Genomic DNA, 18,159 nt, shown 5'->3' on the forward strand with positions numbered 1-18,159 from the left:
TAAAGCCATCCACATATTGACAAATACATGTGTGTAGTGGCATACAAGGGAATAAAAAAAGTGCATTCATGTTTTATTTCTATGTGTTCTATTTTCTTCTGTTAATTTTTGTGGAGTATAAGGTAGAAATAAAAGATGAATGTTCCGCTAAGGGGTTAAAGGATACATATATATGTATATGTACCTTGTAATGGATCTGTGTCTTTAATCCCTCAAATGTCGTTGTTGTAGTGCATGATACGAAATTGATATTCTGGGGGAGGGGGGGGGTATTTATATAATTATATATTCATGTGTCATTGCAATGGTTGTAGTAGGTATAGGCAAAGAGCATTTCCAACAACTGACTTAAAAGCACAAGCTACCAGCCGAGACCATTTGACATTTCTTTGTACAGAGTAACGTTTTTCTGGGTAACTGAAAGCAGGCCTGTGTACTGGTAAACACGCATCAGCACATGCTACAAATAATTAAATTGGGTTATTTATTCTCGTTTGTATGACGATGTGAACTATAGGCTTACACTGCAGGTGGTCAAACCATCTGACTAGAAGTCGTGACTAACATTGCTGTTGAAAGTCAATCTGTGTCCAAACTTAAACTAACCTTGCGATTGTCCTTCGCATTCTTGAGGCCGGTTCTTCTAATGCCATTACACCAACAGGTCTCCCAAGAGTTGTGGGGACATTTCCAGTCATTCTCGCTTTCAATTTACCCTCCATATTTTGCTACTTCATGTTCGTTCGAGCATCGCAACCCGGTTGTTTACCTTGGAGCTCGCCATATTGGAAATAACGTAGTTGCCTCCCTTGAACGCATACCACAGAGGAGTTGATTCCCTTGAGCTATATTTCCGTTTGTTCTATCAGCATTATTCTTATAATTTCGTTGTAACTTGATAACATATTAAATTTACAGAAATTATTCTGAAATAGTACAAGTGAAAATATACAAAGTACGTGTATATATTTATATAATAAACTGTTTACGGGTACATTAGGTGTAGTCACGGATGTAGTATTCATGTTGTCGACGGTAAGCAAAAACGAACGTTTAATCTAAGATTAGATTACAGCGTAACATGTAAGGTATGGTCCTGACCAGCAGTCCTCGTCATTTATCTTATATAAATAATGATAGAGCTCTCACCATATACTGCCATCACATTTTTGGCGCCAGTTGAAAAGGATATTAAATTTCTGAAACCCCGTGTTTAAATAGTTATTGTTCTTAGACAAAACTAAAACATACAAATCACTGAAACCATTTCATTTTTCGGATAATTCACACCTTCTGGTGTTATTAGGAAGCACAGACCAAATTTGTTTGAACCTTAAATGTGCATGTTGCTACTTGTTATCCCTGAATATACATACATGTACAACGAAACGGCTTTTATTTATTTTATTCATTTATTTATTTATTTTGGAGGGGGGATATTTTTTTAACATAATTTGTCTGTTTCAGAGTTTGTTGTATAGCTGTAATGTTTTATTTTAAAAAGGTTCCACATCAAAGACCGTTTCCCAGATTAATGGTCCTGCGCTCGTATATCATTGTGTATGATGATCTGCTTTGGTTCCTAAGGGCAAATATTAAAATAATAAAACTAAAATGTATTAGTGTTCAAATTGAACTTATGAAATATCGACATTCTTCCGACTAACGAATGTAAACATGAACTTAGTTCCTAACCTCTGTTTAAGATTTGTCGCCCGAGAGTCTTTTTACACAAAATTGACGTTTCCTGCTAAGATCCAATGTCTATACTGGGATCTGTTGTTAGTGTATATGTTGAACTTATAAATTAGAAATATGTTGCATATATTCAAAAGTTTCTGAATGCAAAAATAGATCTGGCAATGTGATAGTTCTCTCCCTTTAAAAGATGATCATTTAAAAGTTTGCAATCATATCTTGGGCATCAGTAGATCAGATAACGATGACCCAAGACACGAGGATTTTTTTTTTATTTATTTCCACATTATAATCCAAGTTTGTGACGGTCTCTCTAGAATATAACATTTCAATCGACCCATTTATCAAAAAATGATTCAACTAAACAAAATCTTACACACCAACGATACATTGACAGGTATGTATTAGTAGAGTATTAGCATTGTTACAACAGTCCTGATTAGGAAGAAAGTGACCTAGTTAACATAAACATTAAACTTAAGTAGAAAAACTGGTAATCTTAACATCGACAGTCTATTATGACAAGATAAATTCTTGTACAACTGTATGAGGTTTTCGTCTGGAATCTTACCTAACAGGTGGGGAGTTTCATCTTCTTTGCGATCCATGTGATTATGATTTGGAAATAGCGAATGGTCACATGAAAAATAACTCAAGAAGCTTTAGGCTCTTCTATTTATAAAATATTATTGAAAACGAGGAACATTTTTTCTTCAGTTGCTCTTTATGTACCAAACTCAGGTTTATATGTAAGTTTGCTTTTCCAGGCATTTAATACAACAGAGAAAAGTTGGTCTCCATTGAGTGTAAACACATTAACTGTTTTCAGTTTATCTGAAACATATCCAATGTACCATTCCTCTATAGTCAAGTACCCCTTCTTTTAAAATGTTGTGTTAGTGTTTTGTTAAGGTCTTCAAAATTTACATGGTTACGTTATACACTTCGAAACCTAAAACTAACAGTTACTATACAGTAATGTAACACGATTCCAGTGTTACGTGAAACATTGTCAATACTTTGGGGTTGCGAGATACCCCACTGCACAGGTGATAGTATGTAGGTACTTGTCAAAGATAACAATGATGGTATTGAGTAAGACAATGTCACTGTGTAGCAGAGGTCTGTATGATAAGGGTTGATAAGACAGATGGACAAGAGCGATAGGTCACGTACATTGGTCTAAGTAGACCGGCCAGTTGTGTTTCAGGAGTCACAACCTGAGAGGACGTCGAGTAAGCAGCACACCAACAGAAGCCATGTTCCAAGTCCTAGTCACATTGTCCGTCGCCGTGGTGGCCAGTGCCCAAATCTGCTGTGTGCCGAAACAATGGGAGGGTGTCCAAGGAAACCTTTTAGCCATGACAACAGATAATGCCGCGCAACCAACTATTGTGTCGGTAAGTTTACACCATTTAACTGTTTCTGACATAGATTCATTTGACAAGAACTGACATTCCAAATAACGTTTTAAAACTACCAGGGTGACCTGTGTCCATAGTTTTCCAGTTCATATGCTGTTTATAAAACGAATGTAAGTATTCTCTTTCTCAGATATTGTAGAATTTTTTTTCTTAATATAATTTCTATTAAAGTCCGTTTGACCCTTTATCTTGGTCTGCTTTCTATTGTAATAATCTGCAAATTATGATATAATCCATTACCATATTTTGGACATGTTGCCTGGGTTCATGAAATAACAAATCCTGGTTGTTTTTTCTTTGTACAGTCATCCTATCTGATTTCGTACGATGCCACAAACAAACGTGTTGCTACCATTCAATCTGTCAGCAGCGGCAACTACACCAACTCTGCTGGAGTCATTCTTGACTATGCCGCGGTAAGGAAATACTTCATGCGTGCAAAAATAAGCAATCGCTTTTTACATGCCATGGTTGATAAAATTTAATCCGAATTATTGTGATGATCGAATATCTGAAAATTCAGATGATTAACCTCGGCATTTAGATAATATTTGACCACACATTCTAAATCATCAGCGTGTAATTGCTGAGAAGAAACAATTGGGGTTAAGGTGAAAGCTCGATGATTAAAGAAATCAGGAATTCTCGTTAAAATTGGACATCATTTAGTAAATATCATAAACGTATTCTCAAACAGGGCATTCAGTACACCGTCCAGGGACCCAAGTGTACAAAGACCACTCTAGGAGTTTTCGTGGAAAGCTGTATTCCCTGTAAGTAAATACATAGGATATAACAAACATTGAATTACAAAGCAATATACATACAGTAATTCATATTGAATAAAATAACACAAGACTATTACCGTAACGCCTTTCTACAGAAGTCTAAGACAGTATTAATGGTATTGCGGCAAGTCTTGTGTTATTTTGTTTTCCATCGCAATGACTTTCGATTTTTTTATTGTTGATATTGACAATGTATAGTTTAAACCATATTATGAACGTTTTGTTGAACATACTCAATGAGATCATTCTTATCATCAACAGCTGATGCCCATAAAGACGGAGACACATACTACGGCGCTTTTACACCAATCAACGTAACCGCATACTCTTACGTTAAAAACGGTTTCCAAGTGTATTCAACTATGACAACCGACACATGCGCACCAGTACAAGAAGTTGTTTATGGGGAGTTTGAAGGCAGTAAGTTGCTTTTTTCATATTCTTCTCTTTGATATAATGAAACAGCTTCCAGTACAATGAACGTTTATATACATTTGAAATAACTCATGAAAATTTTCCGGAGCTTGCAAACTTTACCTACTGTTGATCGTCGGCGATAACTTGTTTGTTTCTAGCTTCACCTTAAAATGGTGCTGTGACCAGGATGTGCAGGACGCTTTTTGTTCGACATATTTGTTAGTTGTGACATAATTTCTGACAGCGTTGTACAGGGTTTGAAAGTTAAATGGCATCTTTCATTCGGTACATGTGTTTAATTTTGACTTAATTTCTTGCAGGTCGGTACATGCAGTCCCTCGGTTACAGTAATATCACTCCCGGTATCAAGGACCCAATGGTATTCATGCCCCCAGATTTCTGTGATAATGTCCCAGTAATCAAAACAGTAAGTACATTTAATGCTATTAAACCCGTTATAGTACCACTAGGTCAGGGGGCAGACTTGTAACTAAATAATCTATTTATAGTACTACTAGGTCAAGGGGCATGCTTGTAACAAAGTAATCTATTTATAGTACCACTAAGTCAGGGGGCAGACTTGTAACTAAGTAAAGTAATCTATTTATAGTACCACTAAGTCAGGGGGCAGGCTTGTAACTAAGTAAAGTAATATATCTATAGTACCACTAGGTCAGGGGGCAGGCTTGTAACTAAGTAATCTATTTATAGTACCACTAAGTCAGGGGGCAGACTTGTAACTAAGTAATCTATTTATAGTACCACTAGGTCAGGGGGCAGACTTGTAACTAAGTAATCTAATTATAGTACCGCTAGATCAGGGGGCAGGCTTGTAACTAAGCAACCTAATTATAGTACCACTAGGTCAAGGAGCATGCTTGAAACAAAGTAATCTATTTATAGTACCACTAGGTCAGGGGACAGGCTTGTAACTAAGTAATCTATTTATAGTACCATTAGATCAGGGGGCAGGGTTGTTACTTAGTAATTTTATCTAATATATATTAATGAATTGTAATAACAATTAATGGTAATAAATTTGTTTCTATATGTATTATAGAATATATATAGAATATAACGAGTGAAAAATAACTTCTAATAACACTAATACTTTAGAGACCGAGAGTGTTAGGTTATCTAATTACAGACCAACAAAACCATAACCTGATCATGTTTTTTGTCCTATATACACCAAATTTTCCTAATTACATAACCTAGTTTCGATGCCATTGAGGCCATTTTTCTTTGTGTATATACACAAACCTAATTGTTTATATTTTATTTTCAGAATTTGCCTACTATGCCATTGTTTTGAACAGTACGTTCTTACGACAACCCCATTTAATTCACCTTGCGCATACTGTGTTCATTGTTTTCTCTTCATGGTGAATAAACATCATTTTTCATGTGTTTTGTGTGGCGTAGTAATATATATGAACAGTATCTGATGGTAGAAAACATTAAATGTGTACATTTCATTGTACAGCAGTACGTATTATACATATAAAGCGTATCACAGTTATTGCCGTACAGATGCATCTCGAAACAAATCAGTCTAAATTGTCGTCATATATGTAAGTGAGACAAAGTTATTACATACAGGTCATACAAAGATACAAGTATTTAACTCTCACCTTTTAGATACACATATTACAATCGAGATAAAAAGATGTCATAAAACAGACAAAGAAAGCCACCTTTAGAGTTATGAAAGAATTAAGTTAATCTTACAAGACAATATTAATTTATAAAACATAACGTTAAAAACCTGCTATCATTTTTAATGATCACATTTCATAATAAAAGACTTTCGCCGCCTAATATTATCCAGCTTTCTTACTACGTTTTAACACAATGTTTTCACCTTTGCTATAATTGTTAAAACTGACATCAATATGTGAAGCACTGTGAAAGGCATTGTCACGTTATCGTCATAGACAATGCACTAGATAACAACATATTAACCAGTATTGTGTCATCCTCCACATGGTCTCCGCAAAAACGGCTGGCCGCATCTATCATAGGTAGGTTATCATAACGTCTCAAGACGTGGTGGTGCCACTCCACACATGACCGTGGCAAGTGTGCTTCAACTGGTGGTTCAGCGCCTAAAATTGGCCAAGTGAAAAGTGACCATTTTTTGCGAGAATAATAAAACGAAATTTCATCATCACACATGTTTATATGTCTATGACACGTCAATCCTTCAATCACATACGAACTTTGGACACGTATTTATATAACAATTGGACTCTGACAAGTTATTACTTTGTAAGTTCATCGACAAGTTTCTTTACTCTTTAGTTCTCGCTCTGTAAGAACGTAGAACCCACCTGAAGGAAGGGTATCGTGTTATTCACGTGCAGCACGTTCACTTTTATGAAACAGCGACCGCAAGTAACTTTCCAATCAGTCTAAAAACTAGACATAGATAAGAAAGCATCAACAGAACCCTAACCGATGAAATTCAGTTAGATGGTTTGTCGAAATCCAAGCGACATGTATATTCTTTTGTAGACCAGTTCCTCGATTGTACCCAGAACAGAACATCAAACACTAGTAACCAAGGAAGACCGACACATACATGTACAAAATTTGTGAAAAGGATTCCTCAATTTCATCAAAGAAACAGTCGCAAATAGCCTTTTCTGACAAAATCCAAGAAGCGGTTCTTGTCTTCACGGTATCGCAGTCCCCTATTATTGAGTTTGCACAGCTACGGACAGGGAAGATTTTTCGTTTCAAAAATGTGCACACTCGCTCACCCGAAATCCTGGATCCGCGCCTGACTACTCTGTGACCTCGCGAGAGACATCTGTACATGGGACTCATAGGACTAAACGTGCTTATATTTAGTTCAAAGCTTATTGCCACACTCATCGCCCTGGCCCCTGATACCTAGGTTGGAAAGCTACACCCACCATAATAACGGCCAATCTCTATGGTCATATGCACATGTTCTGGAAGGCCACAAACTTCTTAATTAGCGAGTCCAGAACGGTATTAGGACAAACATTAAAAAAGTGAACAGTGCATGCACGCCTCGTTGTGTAAAACATCAGTAGTTATTTCATCGAAAGCACAAGTTTTACCACGTTATGCCTCAAAGCTGTAATGGTGTTATCCAAGACATCAACATCCTCAACAATAGATGTATCCAAGGAGACTGGTTATTTATCCTGTCTATTCAGCTATCTCATTTGGATATAACAACGCAGAGATTCAAGTTTTCAATGTATTCAACACCGTGCCAATATCAGGAGAGATTTCACCATTAAATGCTACTACTTCCATACATACAAGTTACTGTTATTCTTGTCACAATTCATCATTATATCATTTTGTATTTGAGTCCAATAAGTTTGTTTACAGCATGGCATGGTCAAATAATTTCTTCCACGACACATAATTCTCCAGTCATCTGTGTACTGCTGTGTTCTACTGTACATATCTCTTTCCACAGCAATGTAAGCCCATTGTTCCACCTGGTTTTCTTCCCTCACATTTACTACGGGAACTCAAACAAGGCTGTTATCACCGACAGTCCAGATGGTCAAATGACATACCTCGACAGTCAGGTCGTACATTTGATGACATACCTATATCTACCTATATAATGTCAACAGACTTTTACATAAATCACGTCATTACAGAAATAAACAGTCAACATAAGTCATAAGTCAAGCTCAAATTTGAAAAAAAAAATATGAGCAAAATATTTACATATGAAAAAGCACATAGAAATTAACGGACCAGGTATTCCAGAAAGGAGAGTTTCACTGATAAGTAAAGTAGAAGAACATTCCATCAACAAAACCAACATAATCAAAGCAATTAAACTGCCAAGTATACTAACGATCATCCAACATATCTAAAACTTCAGACCGTATATGGAAAAATACGTTCCAGTGAGATCACGACGGTGATCGTTAAACAGTAGACTTCAACAACTTCCATCTGTTGAATGTACAATATTAGCACTTACAGGAGTCTGTAAAAAAATGCATGTTATTTACCAAAGACACATTTAACAATTCTGGATAAAAATGTCTAAGACATAGGTGACCCAAGAAATTTTGAAAACTTCGTATAATATTTCTACTAAACGTTAGCCACTTTCAGAAGATAATGTGTAGAACTTATGATTATATAAATATATATGAACCAAATCTGTCCAGAGGTTCAGATGATATAAAATTGATTCTAAATGGGACGCAACAAGATAGATGGACATGGAACACATTACATCCCATGCACTCCTCTCAATTTGTTTGTTTCAGAATAAGAACATTTTATCGCAGAGGATGAAGATGATAGACAAACTTAAAACAATATCTGATGAGAATGCTGTCCTTTCCTCAAAAACACTGTCAAATCCAGAACCACTGAACACACGACAATTCTTAAAACAGAGAAAAGGAATAAACATATAGCTGATACCTGGCCCTCTGAACAAGTAGACCTAATACTGAATTTATAGGCAAGAAAGATTGCACAAAAGAAACTGAAGTGAAAAACAACTTACAATACAAAATTATGGACTAATTCATAAAGGACTTGTTTTCCATTATCTTACCATATAGACATATTTCAAGTCCTTGGTCAAGCTCAACATTCACTGAAGACTTCACTGATGCTTTATAAGCAGGAAGATAATATACAGCCGCTACCATAACCCTTTCTGAAACTTGGATGACCATTTGGCTCTGTTCTGGTTCTCAATTTTTCTGAAATTTTCACACTTGGCTCTAATACAATACATCAAATGATAGATAACAATTTGGTGTACGAAAACCAGAAATTGGTGCAACCTTCCATGTGGTCTTATCTAAAGATGTGTGTTAAGATTTCAACATTTTTCATGTTTAAAATTACTTCACTTTTTTTCATTTTGCAATATTGTGATGCATGTTTGAGATAATCATTTGCAGAGACTTCTGTTTATGAAAAAAATGGTATCATTTGTCTTGATAGCTTTTCGGGTGAAAGTTCATCCATAAATCGCGGCACTAAATGTCATATCACATGTCCTTGAAACCTTTTGAATTTTTCAAACCTAATTCATTGGTTGTCCTCAAGGTGCTACTAAAACACAGTCAAGTTTAAATTGGTTCATGGGAAAATTTTTCTTGTTCTTGAAAAAGACCCTTTATGAAATTATCTGCATCATACTGCTGTTGGTCCTTCAAGGATGTGTCCATGATGAAAGTGACTGCAGAAAATCCAATGTCATCAAAAGAAATGTCAAAATCTAGATGGGGAGGTGTACTGTCCTATATTTCCATAACTTGCTATATCTGGTAAGAAGCAGGGTTTGAAATTCTATCCCTTATAAAGCCTATCTCAAGTACAAGTAGGAAAGCATAAAAAAAAGTCACACAGTGGGATCTAGGTAAAATTTAAGTATACCTAAATTTCCTCAAAGTTTCAAATATCATCACGAGTCCTAAAGAAGATGAAATAATAGCTGTATGATGCATTTCAATTCATCATTTGGTAAACGTGCTGTAAATAATTGTCATAAAAAGGTATTCTTCATGTTTTACTTTTGTACAATTCATTGATGAACGGTGCAGTCGTAAACATCTTTGCACATGGTTCTTTACAATGTTATTCCTTGTTTCCCTCCACACTATCAATAGGAGATTCCATGTAGTGTTCATATTGAATTATCCCGATACCTTTTGTCATAAACTCTATGATAAATAACCAACATGTGATGTTACGACTGTAAGTGATTTATTTTAGGATGCTGCCTAACACGTCATAGTAAAAATGAAACAATACACGTATATCTTTAACGCACAACAAATACACAACGTCAACAGACCTTCTGCCTAGCATATATAAGTTAACAATAATAACATTTAAACAAACTACCTTGGACAGCTTAGGTGGTGTTGACCTTAACTGGTCTGTCTTGTGTAGGGGCTTCAAAAGACAACCAAACCAAATAAAATCTCCAGGGAGGATTAATCACAATTAAGATATTTTTTAAACTGCATTATTAATATGAGAGACAATAAATTCCGATTCACCAAATATCGTTACTATCAAATTTGTATTGATACAGATTATTGTTATCAACAATATAAAGTTACAATCTAATATTCAATTCTATTTATATCATCAACTAATTATTCATCAAGAAGACGTTATTACATAATTAGCTGCTTTCACAATAATAGATAGTGGTATACACTTATACCAGTTAGGAATTTTGAGGCTTTAACACTGTCTGTAAAATTTATTTGATTCTAAAAATGAACACATTACGTATAAAAAACAGACTAATGATGGTACAAATAAACACATGAGGACATTCACATAATTCACAAAGAGACTTCTACCACAGGTAAAACTACATTTAACAACCTGAAATACAAACAAAAACAGGTGAAATCAACAGATCATTGATGAATAATATTCTTAAAAAAAAGAAGATAGAAATAAAAAAAATCTTTTAAACATGAGAATATTTGTGAAATAACTGTTTCTCACTTGCACACTGTCATTTCACAGTTAAAAACCTGCAGAAAAAAAAAATCCCTTGAATATTTGTGATTAATGTAAAACCCAGAAAAAGTTTCCATGCAATGAAATCAACATCAACATAAATCTGAGAGACAGGTGAACTGAAGAACAAGGCAAATATTGTACATCTCCAGCCAATTCATCAATCAGCTGTCATGAAAGCTGTTCCATCTAAAATTTGATAGAATTTTCTGCTGACCAAATAAGGTCTTTAATATTTTGTCTTAACCATCATTACATTAGTAATAAGGACTATCAGTGTGATGATTATCGGGGCTCTAGCAACCTCCCGAGTTACCCAATGGTTCTACTGTTATAAAAATGAAGAATGAACTACTGTTTTAGAAGCCAATGCTGTATAAAAAGCTGAAATGATTCAAGCGATAAAATAAGGTGATGCAATACCTGGTAAAATGACAAAACTGTCAAAATCTAGTGTTAACATACCACACAAAAAGAAAAAGCTGCATTTAACTTGGTAATAATTCTGTGTACAATGTGATACCTCTCCTAGTGTTGTTTCCTTTGTCTTCTGATAAACATCTAGGTTAACTATTAACTTCATGATTAGAATAATTTCCCTGAATGAATAAGAATCACTAAAACATTTTTAAGATAAATCCTCTTACTCCTAAGGAGATAAAATCTTACATCATTACATTGGTTAAGTTCTCACACCTGCACCTATGGAAACCTTAGTACTAGTGTTGCTTTGTTCTGTTATCAGCTAAAAGTAATGACTTCCATTTTTTCTTGCTTTATCTAAGATTAAACAAAACTACATGAATGGCATTGAACAGTAAGCCTTGTACACATATGAGAAATGGCTATATTATGCAGATCCATGCACTAAGTTACAAACACAACACTTCAACAAAATATGGGTAAACATTGACACCTTCATCACTGACTTAACATAAATCTACAAAGCCCAAACAAAAACTTCAAAAGGAATCGCTCTCTAACTGCTTGGAATGGAAACAAAATGTAAAGAAGAATTCATCTAGTTGCTATAACTACAAATAAAACAATCAGGTAGTAAAAACAGGCATAAAAATGCTACAACTATTTGACATCAGAAATCCAGTCATATATAAAATTTATATTAAAGAAAAAAAATGAAAAAAAAGTCATGTCACCAACATTGCACAATGTATAATTAAATGGAAAGATTTCTGAGGACCCACATTATTACCACTTGATATGATATTTTTATTTGGTACATTTATGACAAAGTCAAGCTCCTATATATAAGGCAGCAGCGTAAAACAATACAGGAATGAAATCTTGATAATTGCCAAGGTGTTTCTATATCACTCCAATAGGCAAGGTTTGACAGCATCTCAGTCATATCAACAATGTGATAACCAATTAATGGTTAATACCTCAAATTTCAATCTAAAGAGAACTGATAATGGGTGAAAAAAACTAAACGTGTCATTAATTTCATGTCCAATATTACAAAATAATGGTGCAACTTGGCTACTAATTTCATTTATGTAGAGTTCAAGCAAGGTCATTGAATTATGCAAATTTCACCAATAAGTAAATAACACTAAATATTCAGAAGACTGTCCAAAAAGGCAAAAGGAAGCAAATAGATAAAGTAATGACCTATCCCACATTAGATAAAGCATTGACCTATCCCAAATTAGATAAAGTATTGACCTATCCCAAATTAGATAAAGTATTGACCTATCCAAAATTACATAAAGTATTGACCTATCTCAAATTAGATAAAGCATTGACCTATCCCAAATTAGATAAAATATTGACCTATCAAAAATTAGATAAAGTATTGACCTATCCCAAATTAGATAAAGTATTGACCTTTCCCAAATTAGATAAAGTATTGACCTATCCCAAATTAGATAAAGTATTGACCTATCCCAAATTAGATAAAGTATTGACCTATCCCAAATTAGATAAAGTATTGACCTATCCCAAATTAGATAAAGTATTGACATATCCATTGATTCAATTTCATGAAATGAATTTTTGTGTATTATGCAATGAACACATAAAGAACTATAGCCAGTTACGTTTTTTAACATTTCCCCCCTCAAGTAACTTTATGTAGACGTTTCAGCATCTTACTAATGCCGTATTCAACAAATAAAACTTGTGCTTATGAGGGCCTAAAATCTAAAGATAAATTGATTGTGACCAGCTACATCTTCTCATTATACAGCTACAAACCAAATCAAATATTAGCATCTGCTAAAGAGTAAATGAACATGCAGAAACCAGATTATGACAGCCGGAGGCAAACACCATACTATATTAGCCAGGATGTGTCCCATTCACTAAATATATGCTTTAAAGACATAACAGTAGCCAAAGTCACATATAAATATCACAAAGGCATGTACATACACAGATATATTAAACAAAGATAACTTTACAACTATGTGTAATATATAAATATATATATTAAGAGCCATCTTTACATGTGTAGCAAAATGTGAATTAATTTTGTGTCTCCACATCCAATACTCTCCCATTCACAGCACCAGCTTACATAATTTTACTCATGTTTACACTTTCTCTCATCAATTCCTATAAACTTGGCTAAATATAAATACCACACAAATCCCCTTATTACAATTTCACCTTAAAATTAATATCCTAGAAAAAAAAATCATATCAGGTTAATCATACAGGAAACGGCATCAAAGCCTTTCACATTTGGTTTTTTTCCTCAATGGTTAATCATATTATGTGTCATCTGACCTATTGCTGTAGATCTAAGTTGGTGTCCAAATATTTCACTGAGCAAGTATTTTGGCGGCAAAAACCATCTGTTCAAGCATGGTCAGAACAACATTTACCAATCCTTATAAGTTCTCTATACATGACAAGTGATCTCAAGTTTTCTGCCATCTTATCATTTGGAATGAGTACTATTCAGGGTCCATAGATAGTGTTGTTTCTGTATACCACAGTTCCATAGTCTGAACATATCACATGGTTTAACTTCACTAGCCGGTGAAAGCTTGTAGTAATCCATCAGGATATTTCCTTGTAACACTGACGTATAGCCAAGCTGCTACAATTGAAGATGTAAGTCATAATGCACTTTTTCACAGCATCACTTCTCAACATAAAGAGTACAATGTTCTTTGAGGTATGAAGTATAAGCCATGAACAGTGCTCAAATCATTTCATATATCATACACAATGGTGAGGAATAAACTTTTTTAATGAACACATCTAACTCCATTATTGTTTAGACCCTGTAGACATATATTCCTGGACAAACTCTTCATCCTGTATATGGTGAGCCATGGACACGGAATCTGTATAGACATGTGAATACTGGATTACCATGGTTACTTAGAATCTTGAGTTCCACAAACTTGAACAGTCCTGGATCAGAAACCTGTAAGATAAAACATTCACATCTTGACCACAATCTTCACAATGTTCAAGTATCAAACATCTACTCTGACAGCAAAGTCTCATTTTTATCAACACAAGCTATACATATTCCCTCATAATTCACCAGTGAGTGATGTGAATGAGAATAGCCTAAAATGGTCCAGTATTTAATGTTTGATCAAACTCTGCCAAGGATTGATGCTGCTTGAATGCTGACAAAAATTTCTGATAAAAGTCTTTGATTCTGAAATCCAAGATGTCGCCTATCAGTTTTTTGCTTTTCTTATCTGTTCCAAAACAGAAGAGCATAACTAGGGACCAAATCAGAATGATCCAATCAAAAATAGTGATAACAAGAATTGTTTACAGATGGATGGGAGATTTGAATAGCCACTCATCTGATGATGGTGGGCTAGCAACATGATGAAACTCGTTACCTGTATAGGGAAAAACTGAAGAGGTCTGCCATCATCATTGTAAGTGTAGTTACCCAGTACTTTGCCAGACACATCTTTCTCGCCCGTTAATCCCTGTAAAAATAATAACAATCATATGCAATGTTAAGTCAGTGTCTATGATACATGAAATTTATCTGTCATCACTGGTAAACTTTATTTTCTGACCAATCATAAGATAAGATCAGCTCAATTATTTTTCAAGAGTACTGTTGCCTGTAGCCTTTGTCTCCTGAAGAGCTTTTCCAGTGAGGTAAAGAACCACTGCTGCTCCAAAGCAAAGTCTAAGCAAGGTTTATTCTACTTTCACAGACATGATGTAATTAAGATACTTTTTTCCTCTTTGTCTCACAACTTTTGTTTTACCATTGTTGTTTTACATTAATTGCAATAGGAATTAATAGATTTCCATGTACATCAAATCAAATAGTATCTACCTGTACAAGAAAATCCTTGGGGGCACTGTCAATTTTACCATTAGGTGCTAGAGATTTAGGGATGTGTTCAAGTGAGAATCCTGTTGGTGTTATAATGGTTGAGAGTTCCACCACTAGTTGGCCCCGACTTCCCTGGAATGCCCAGCATGAACCTGGATGAACCTCCGGCTATGACAAAAAAAAAAACAAACTTCCATTACAAGTAGTAGAGATGTATTACCATACCAATGGCCCATTGGGCCTGTGTCACTCACCAGATTTGGTCTGGTCATAATTGCTTTATTCATAATGAAGATTATTAAAGGTTTACTCCAACTTCCCTTTTAGATTCCGTTCCTTTACCCCAGGGTTTCAATTACTTTTATTCAAAGCTTATTCAAATTAGAACAAATTACTGTCATTTCTGCAGGATTTGCTTTATATCCCTTATTGGGCCTCATGATTTTTTCACAAGCCACATCCAGGCTTATACAAAACTGACTTTACCAGAGGATGTTACCAAAAAACTATGTCACTCCCTACACAATCTGCTGTTTATGTCGCTAGTCAGTCTCCATCCCTCTTCCTTTTGGACAGATCAATTATTATAACAAACTGAGCCCCTTCAACCCAGGATGCTTCAGAACAAATTTTGACAAAATCCTATCATTCTAACAGAAGAGTTGAAATTTAAAGAATTTACAAAATTCGCCCATAAAATTGGATCCCCTTCACCTAAGGATATTTCTAATGAAATTTGGTAAAATCTGCTTTTTATGACTGGTGATAATAAACAGAAAAAGTTGATGGACTTATGACCGATGCTATGCAGTTTCATAGGCATTTGAGCCAGCTGAACTAATGATATAGCATTTGTAAATGGTGTAAAAATTAAAAGTTACCTACACAAGAAGTAACAGTGTACAGCTGGTTTATGTAGCAGGTATATTCTGATATATTTATATTACTGTACAAAAGTTTAATGCATATCACAAGAACTTGTAAATATGTCATTTTATATATAGATTTACCTGTATGACAGTACGAGGAGAGTTTGATGCATACCATAAAGGTATACCCATGATGCTGTACTGAGCTGTCTTTTTATGGTAAGTCTCTGAACATCTTGTGCTTATCACACTTCCTCCTGTAACATAAGAATCCAATCCATCTTTTAGCACACAAACTCTATCATTTCTTCTGAAATACATTGCCTAATTACACTGAAAGATTGTCCCACAATTAAGACACAAGTGATCAATTGAACTTGAGATAAGTTCTAAAACATACAAATTATTCAATATGAAGACATTTTGAAGTATATAAATGTCTGACCACTTAAAGTGTTATATATTATCAATAATGTCACGACAATATCTGTTTCAAACTGGCTGATTTTTTCATGTTTGAACTTTTCATACTTCCATTAATGTCACTGCAACAGCCACTTTATAGCCGAGCTGTTTTATGGCGACTGATTTTTGCATTTTAACTATGTACAATATAAATAAGGAAATTGCAACAGCTATTTTTTTTATCCATTTACACCAAAGATATGGCTACAAGTTCCTTCTTTTCACATTTGAGTTTATAGACAAATCTTACTACAGGATTACAATGTAATGTTTAAAGTCCAATGTTGTCTAGAATAGTATTAACTTACCAGAGGATTCCAAAGCAAAGTCTGGGAGGCCAATCTTGTCTGCACTGTACTTAAGTAAAGCTTCATCCACAATGTTCTTTATGAGCTGTGTAAACATAGACTTAAGTTACTTCAAGAAAATATCACTTCATTCAAGTCAAAGAACTACAGTTAAGTTCTTAAATTTTCACTTTTGATTTAAAGAAATTGTACAAACTTCACTTGTATAAATGTTAAAAGCTTGTTTGAAAGAATTAGTTTGTAACCACAATGTTTAAGCAATGTTAGAGCTCACATTTCTCAAATAGAAGTCCTACCTTAACCTAGAGTTTGATCCTACTTTTTATGAGATGTCTGCCCTTCCCGGTATTTCACCTTACTTATTCTCTGATGTCCACCCCTAGATAATGACCTCACCTATTCTGAGATGTCTGCCCTTCCCCATAATTCCACCTTACTAATTCTGAGATGTCCATCCCTAGAAATTGACCTCACCTGTTCTGAGATGTCAGCTCCACCCCCTGAGTTTGAGATAGTAATTGAAGGTTCCACTCCCTTCCTCTGCTCAGCTAGGATGTTACGGGTGATATCAGCAGCCATGAGTGACATTCGCTCCTCCAAGTCTTTGCGACTGACATAATTATTGTGTAACCAAGCTGTAAATGTATCCTGTGGTCCATTTCCACTCTCATGGCCTCCCATCACCTTGTAACACAAATAGTAACAATGTGAAGACATAAGCACTTTTCTTAGTTCAGTTATAACTATTAAGAGGCTATTCATGAACAAGGAAAACAAAGCAGAAAAGTAGACTTCAAGTGAACAGTCAATTATAGTAAGAACACTTTTTAATGCCATCACTTGTTCAATACAACCTGGTTTTTACTACCGATGAAGGGAAGGTGTGAACGACACACTTACTATAATATTGAACAAAGTGTTGATACTATTGTATTGAAGTATTCAAATAATCGAGTCAAGTATACAACGACCTCTGTGATTGGTCGGGGGCGGAGTTTAGACAACCTGAATAGTTGATCTGACACCCAATTTGTTCCGGTAGGCGGAGTTATTGTACACTATCAGTTACATAACAATTACTAAGTAATCGCTGGAAACATGTCCGACGACGGCAACAGTACGCAAAATTTTCTTCGACGAAATTATGTCCGATACGAACGATATGGGGAATCCTGTTTTTGTACAAGGCGATGTGGTTGTGATGGATAATTGTGGATTCCATCACCATAGACAGGGAGAGCGCATTTTAAGAAATATGCTGAAAGAATATGGCGTGTCCCTGGTTTTTCAGCCGCCTTATTCCCCGGAATACAACGTAACTGAATATGTATTCAATGTCATGAGACAGAGGCATCGGGCAAATACCCGACTTGTGTCAGAATT

At 35.0% G+C, this 18,159-nt stretch overlaps 2 protein-coding genes across 2 annotated transcripts in view; one reads left to right on the top strand and one right to left on the bottom strand.

Moving 5' to 3' along the window:
- The first annotated feature begins 2,957 nt into the window (after positions 1-2,957).
- On the top strand, positions 2,958-5,642 carry LOC132556144 (ependymin-like). Its single transcript, XM_060220533.1, has 6 exons — positions 2,958-3,098; positions 3,428-3,538; positions 3,820-3,895; positions 4,172-4,330; positions 4,648-4,754; positions 5,616-5,642. The coding sequence occupies exons 1-6, from the start codon at positions 2,958-2,960 to the stop codon at positions 5,640-5,642; spliced, it is 621 nt and encodes a 206-aa protein (XP_060076516.1).
- Positions 5,643-10,049: 4,407 nt separating this feature from the next.
- The window catches only part of LOC132556138 (SUN domain-containing protein 1-like), a 33,241-nt gene continuing 25,131 nt past the window's right edge, over positions 10,050-18,159 (bottom strand). Inside the window, exons 16-21 of the mRNA XM_060220526.1 lie at positions 17,251-17,460; positions 16,777-16,861; positions 16,145-16,260; positions 15,135-15,302; positions 14,680-14,772; positions 10,050-14,243 (exon numbers count right to left, since the gene is read on the bottom strand). Coding sequence (XP_060076509.1) covers positions 14,127-14,243; positions 14,680-14,772; positions 15,135-15,302; positions 16,145-16,260; positions 16,777-16,861; positions 17,251-17,460 — 789 coding nt within the window. The 3' untranslated portion in view covers positions 10,050-14,126. The remainder of the gene's footprint in view (positions 14,244-14,679; positions 14,773-15,134; positions 15,303-16,144; positions 16,261-16,776; positions 16,862-17,250; positions 17,461-18,159) is intronic.

The sequence above is a fragment of the Ylistrum balloti genome, unplaced genomic scaffold, assembly GCF_031769215.1.
Source record: "Ylistrum balloti isolate Yb309-2 unplaced genomic scaffold, AGI_CSIRO_Ybal_v1 Utg370552, whole genome shotgun sequence".
Lineage (NCBI taxonomy): Eukaryota > Metazoa > Mollusca > Bivalvia > Pectinida > Pectinidae > Ylistrum > Ylistrum balloti.

Bases quoted from the DNA above. Each gene is read 5' to 3' on its own strand.
- LOC132556144 (XM_060220533.1), top strand. From the start codon at position 2,958: ATGTTCCAAGTCCTAGTCACATTGTCCGTCGCCGTGGTGGCCAGTGCC. The intron at 3,099-3,427 runs GTAAGTTTACAC...TTCTTTGTACAG, and splicing joins CGCAACCAACTATTGTGTCG to TCATCCTATCTGATTTCGTA. The intron at 3,896-4,171 runs GTAAGTAAATAC...TATCATCAACAG, and splicing joins CGTGGAAAGCTGTATTCCCT to CTGATGCCCATAAAGACGGA.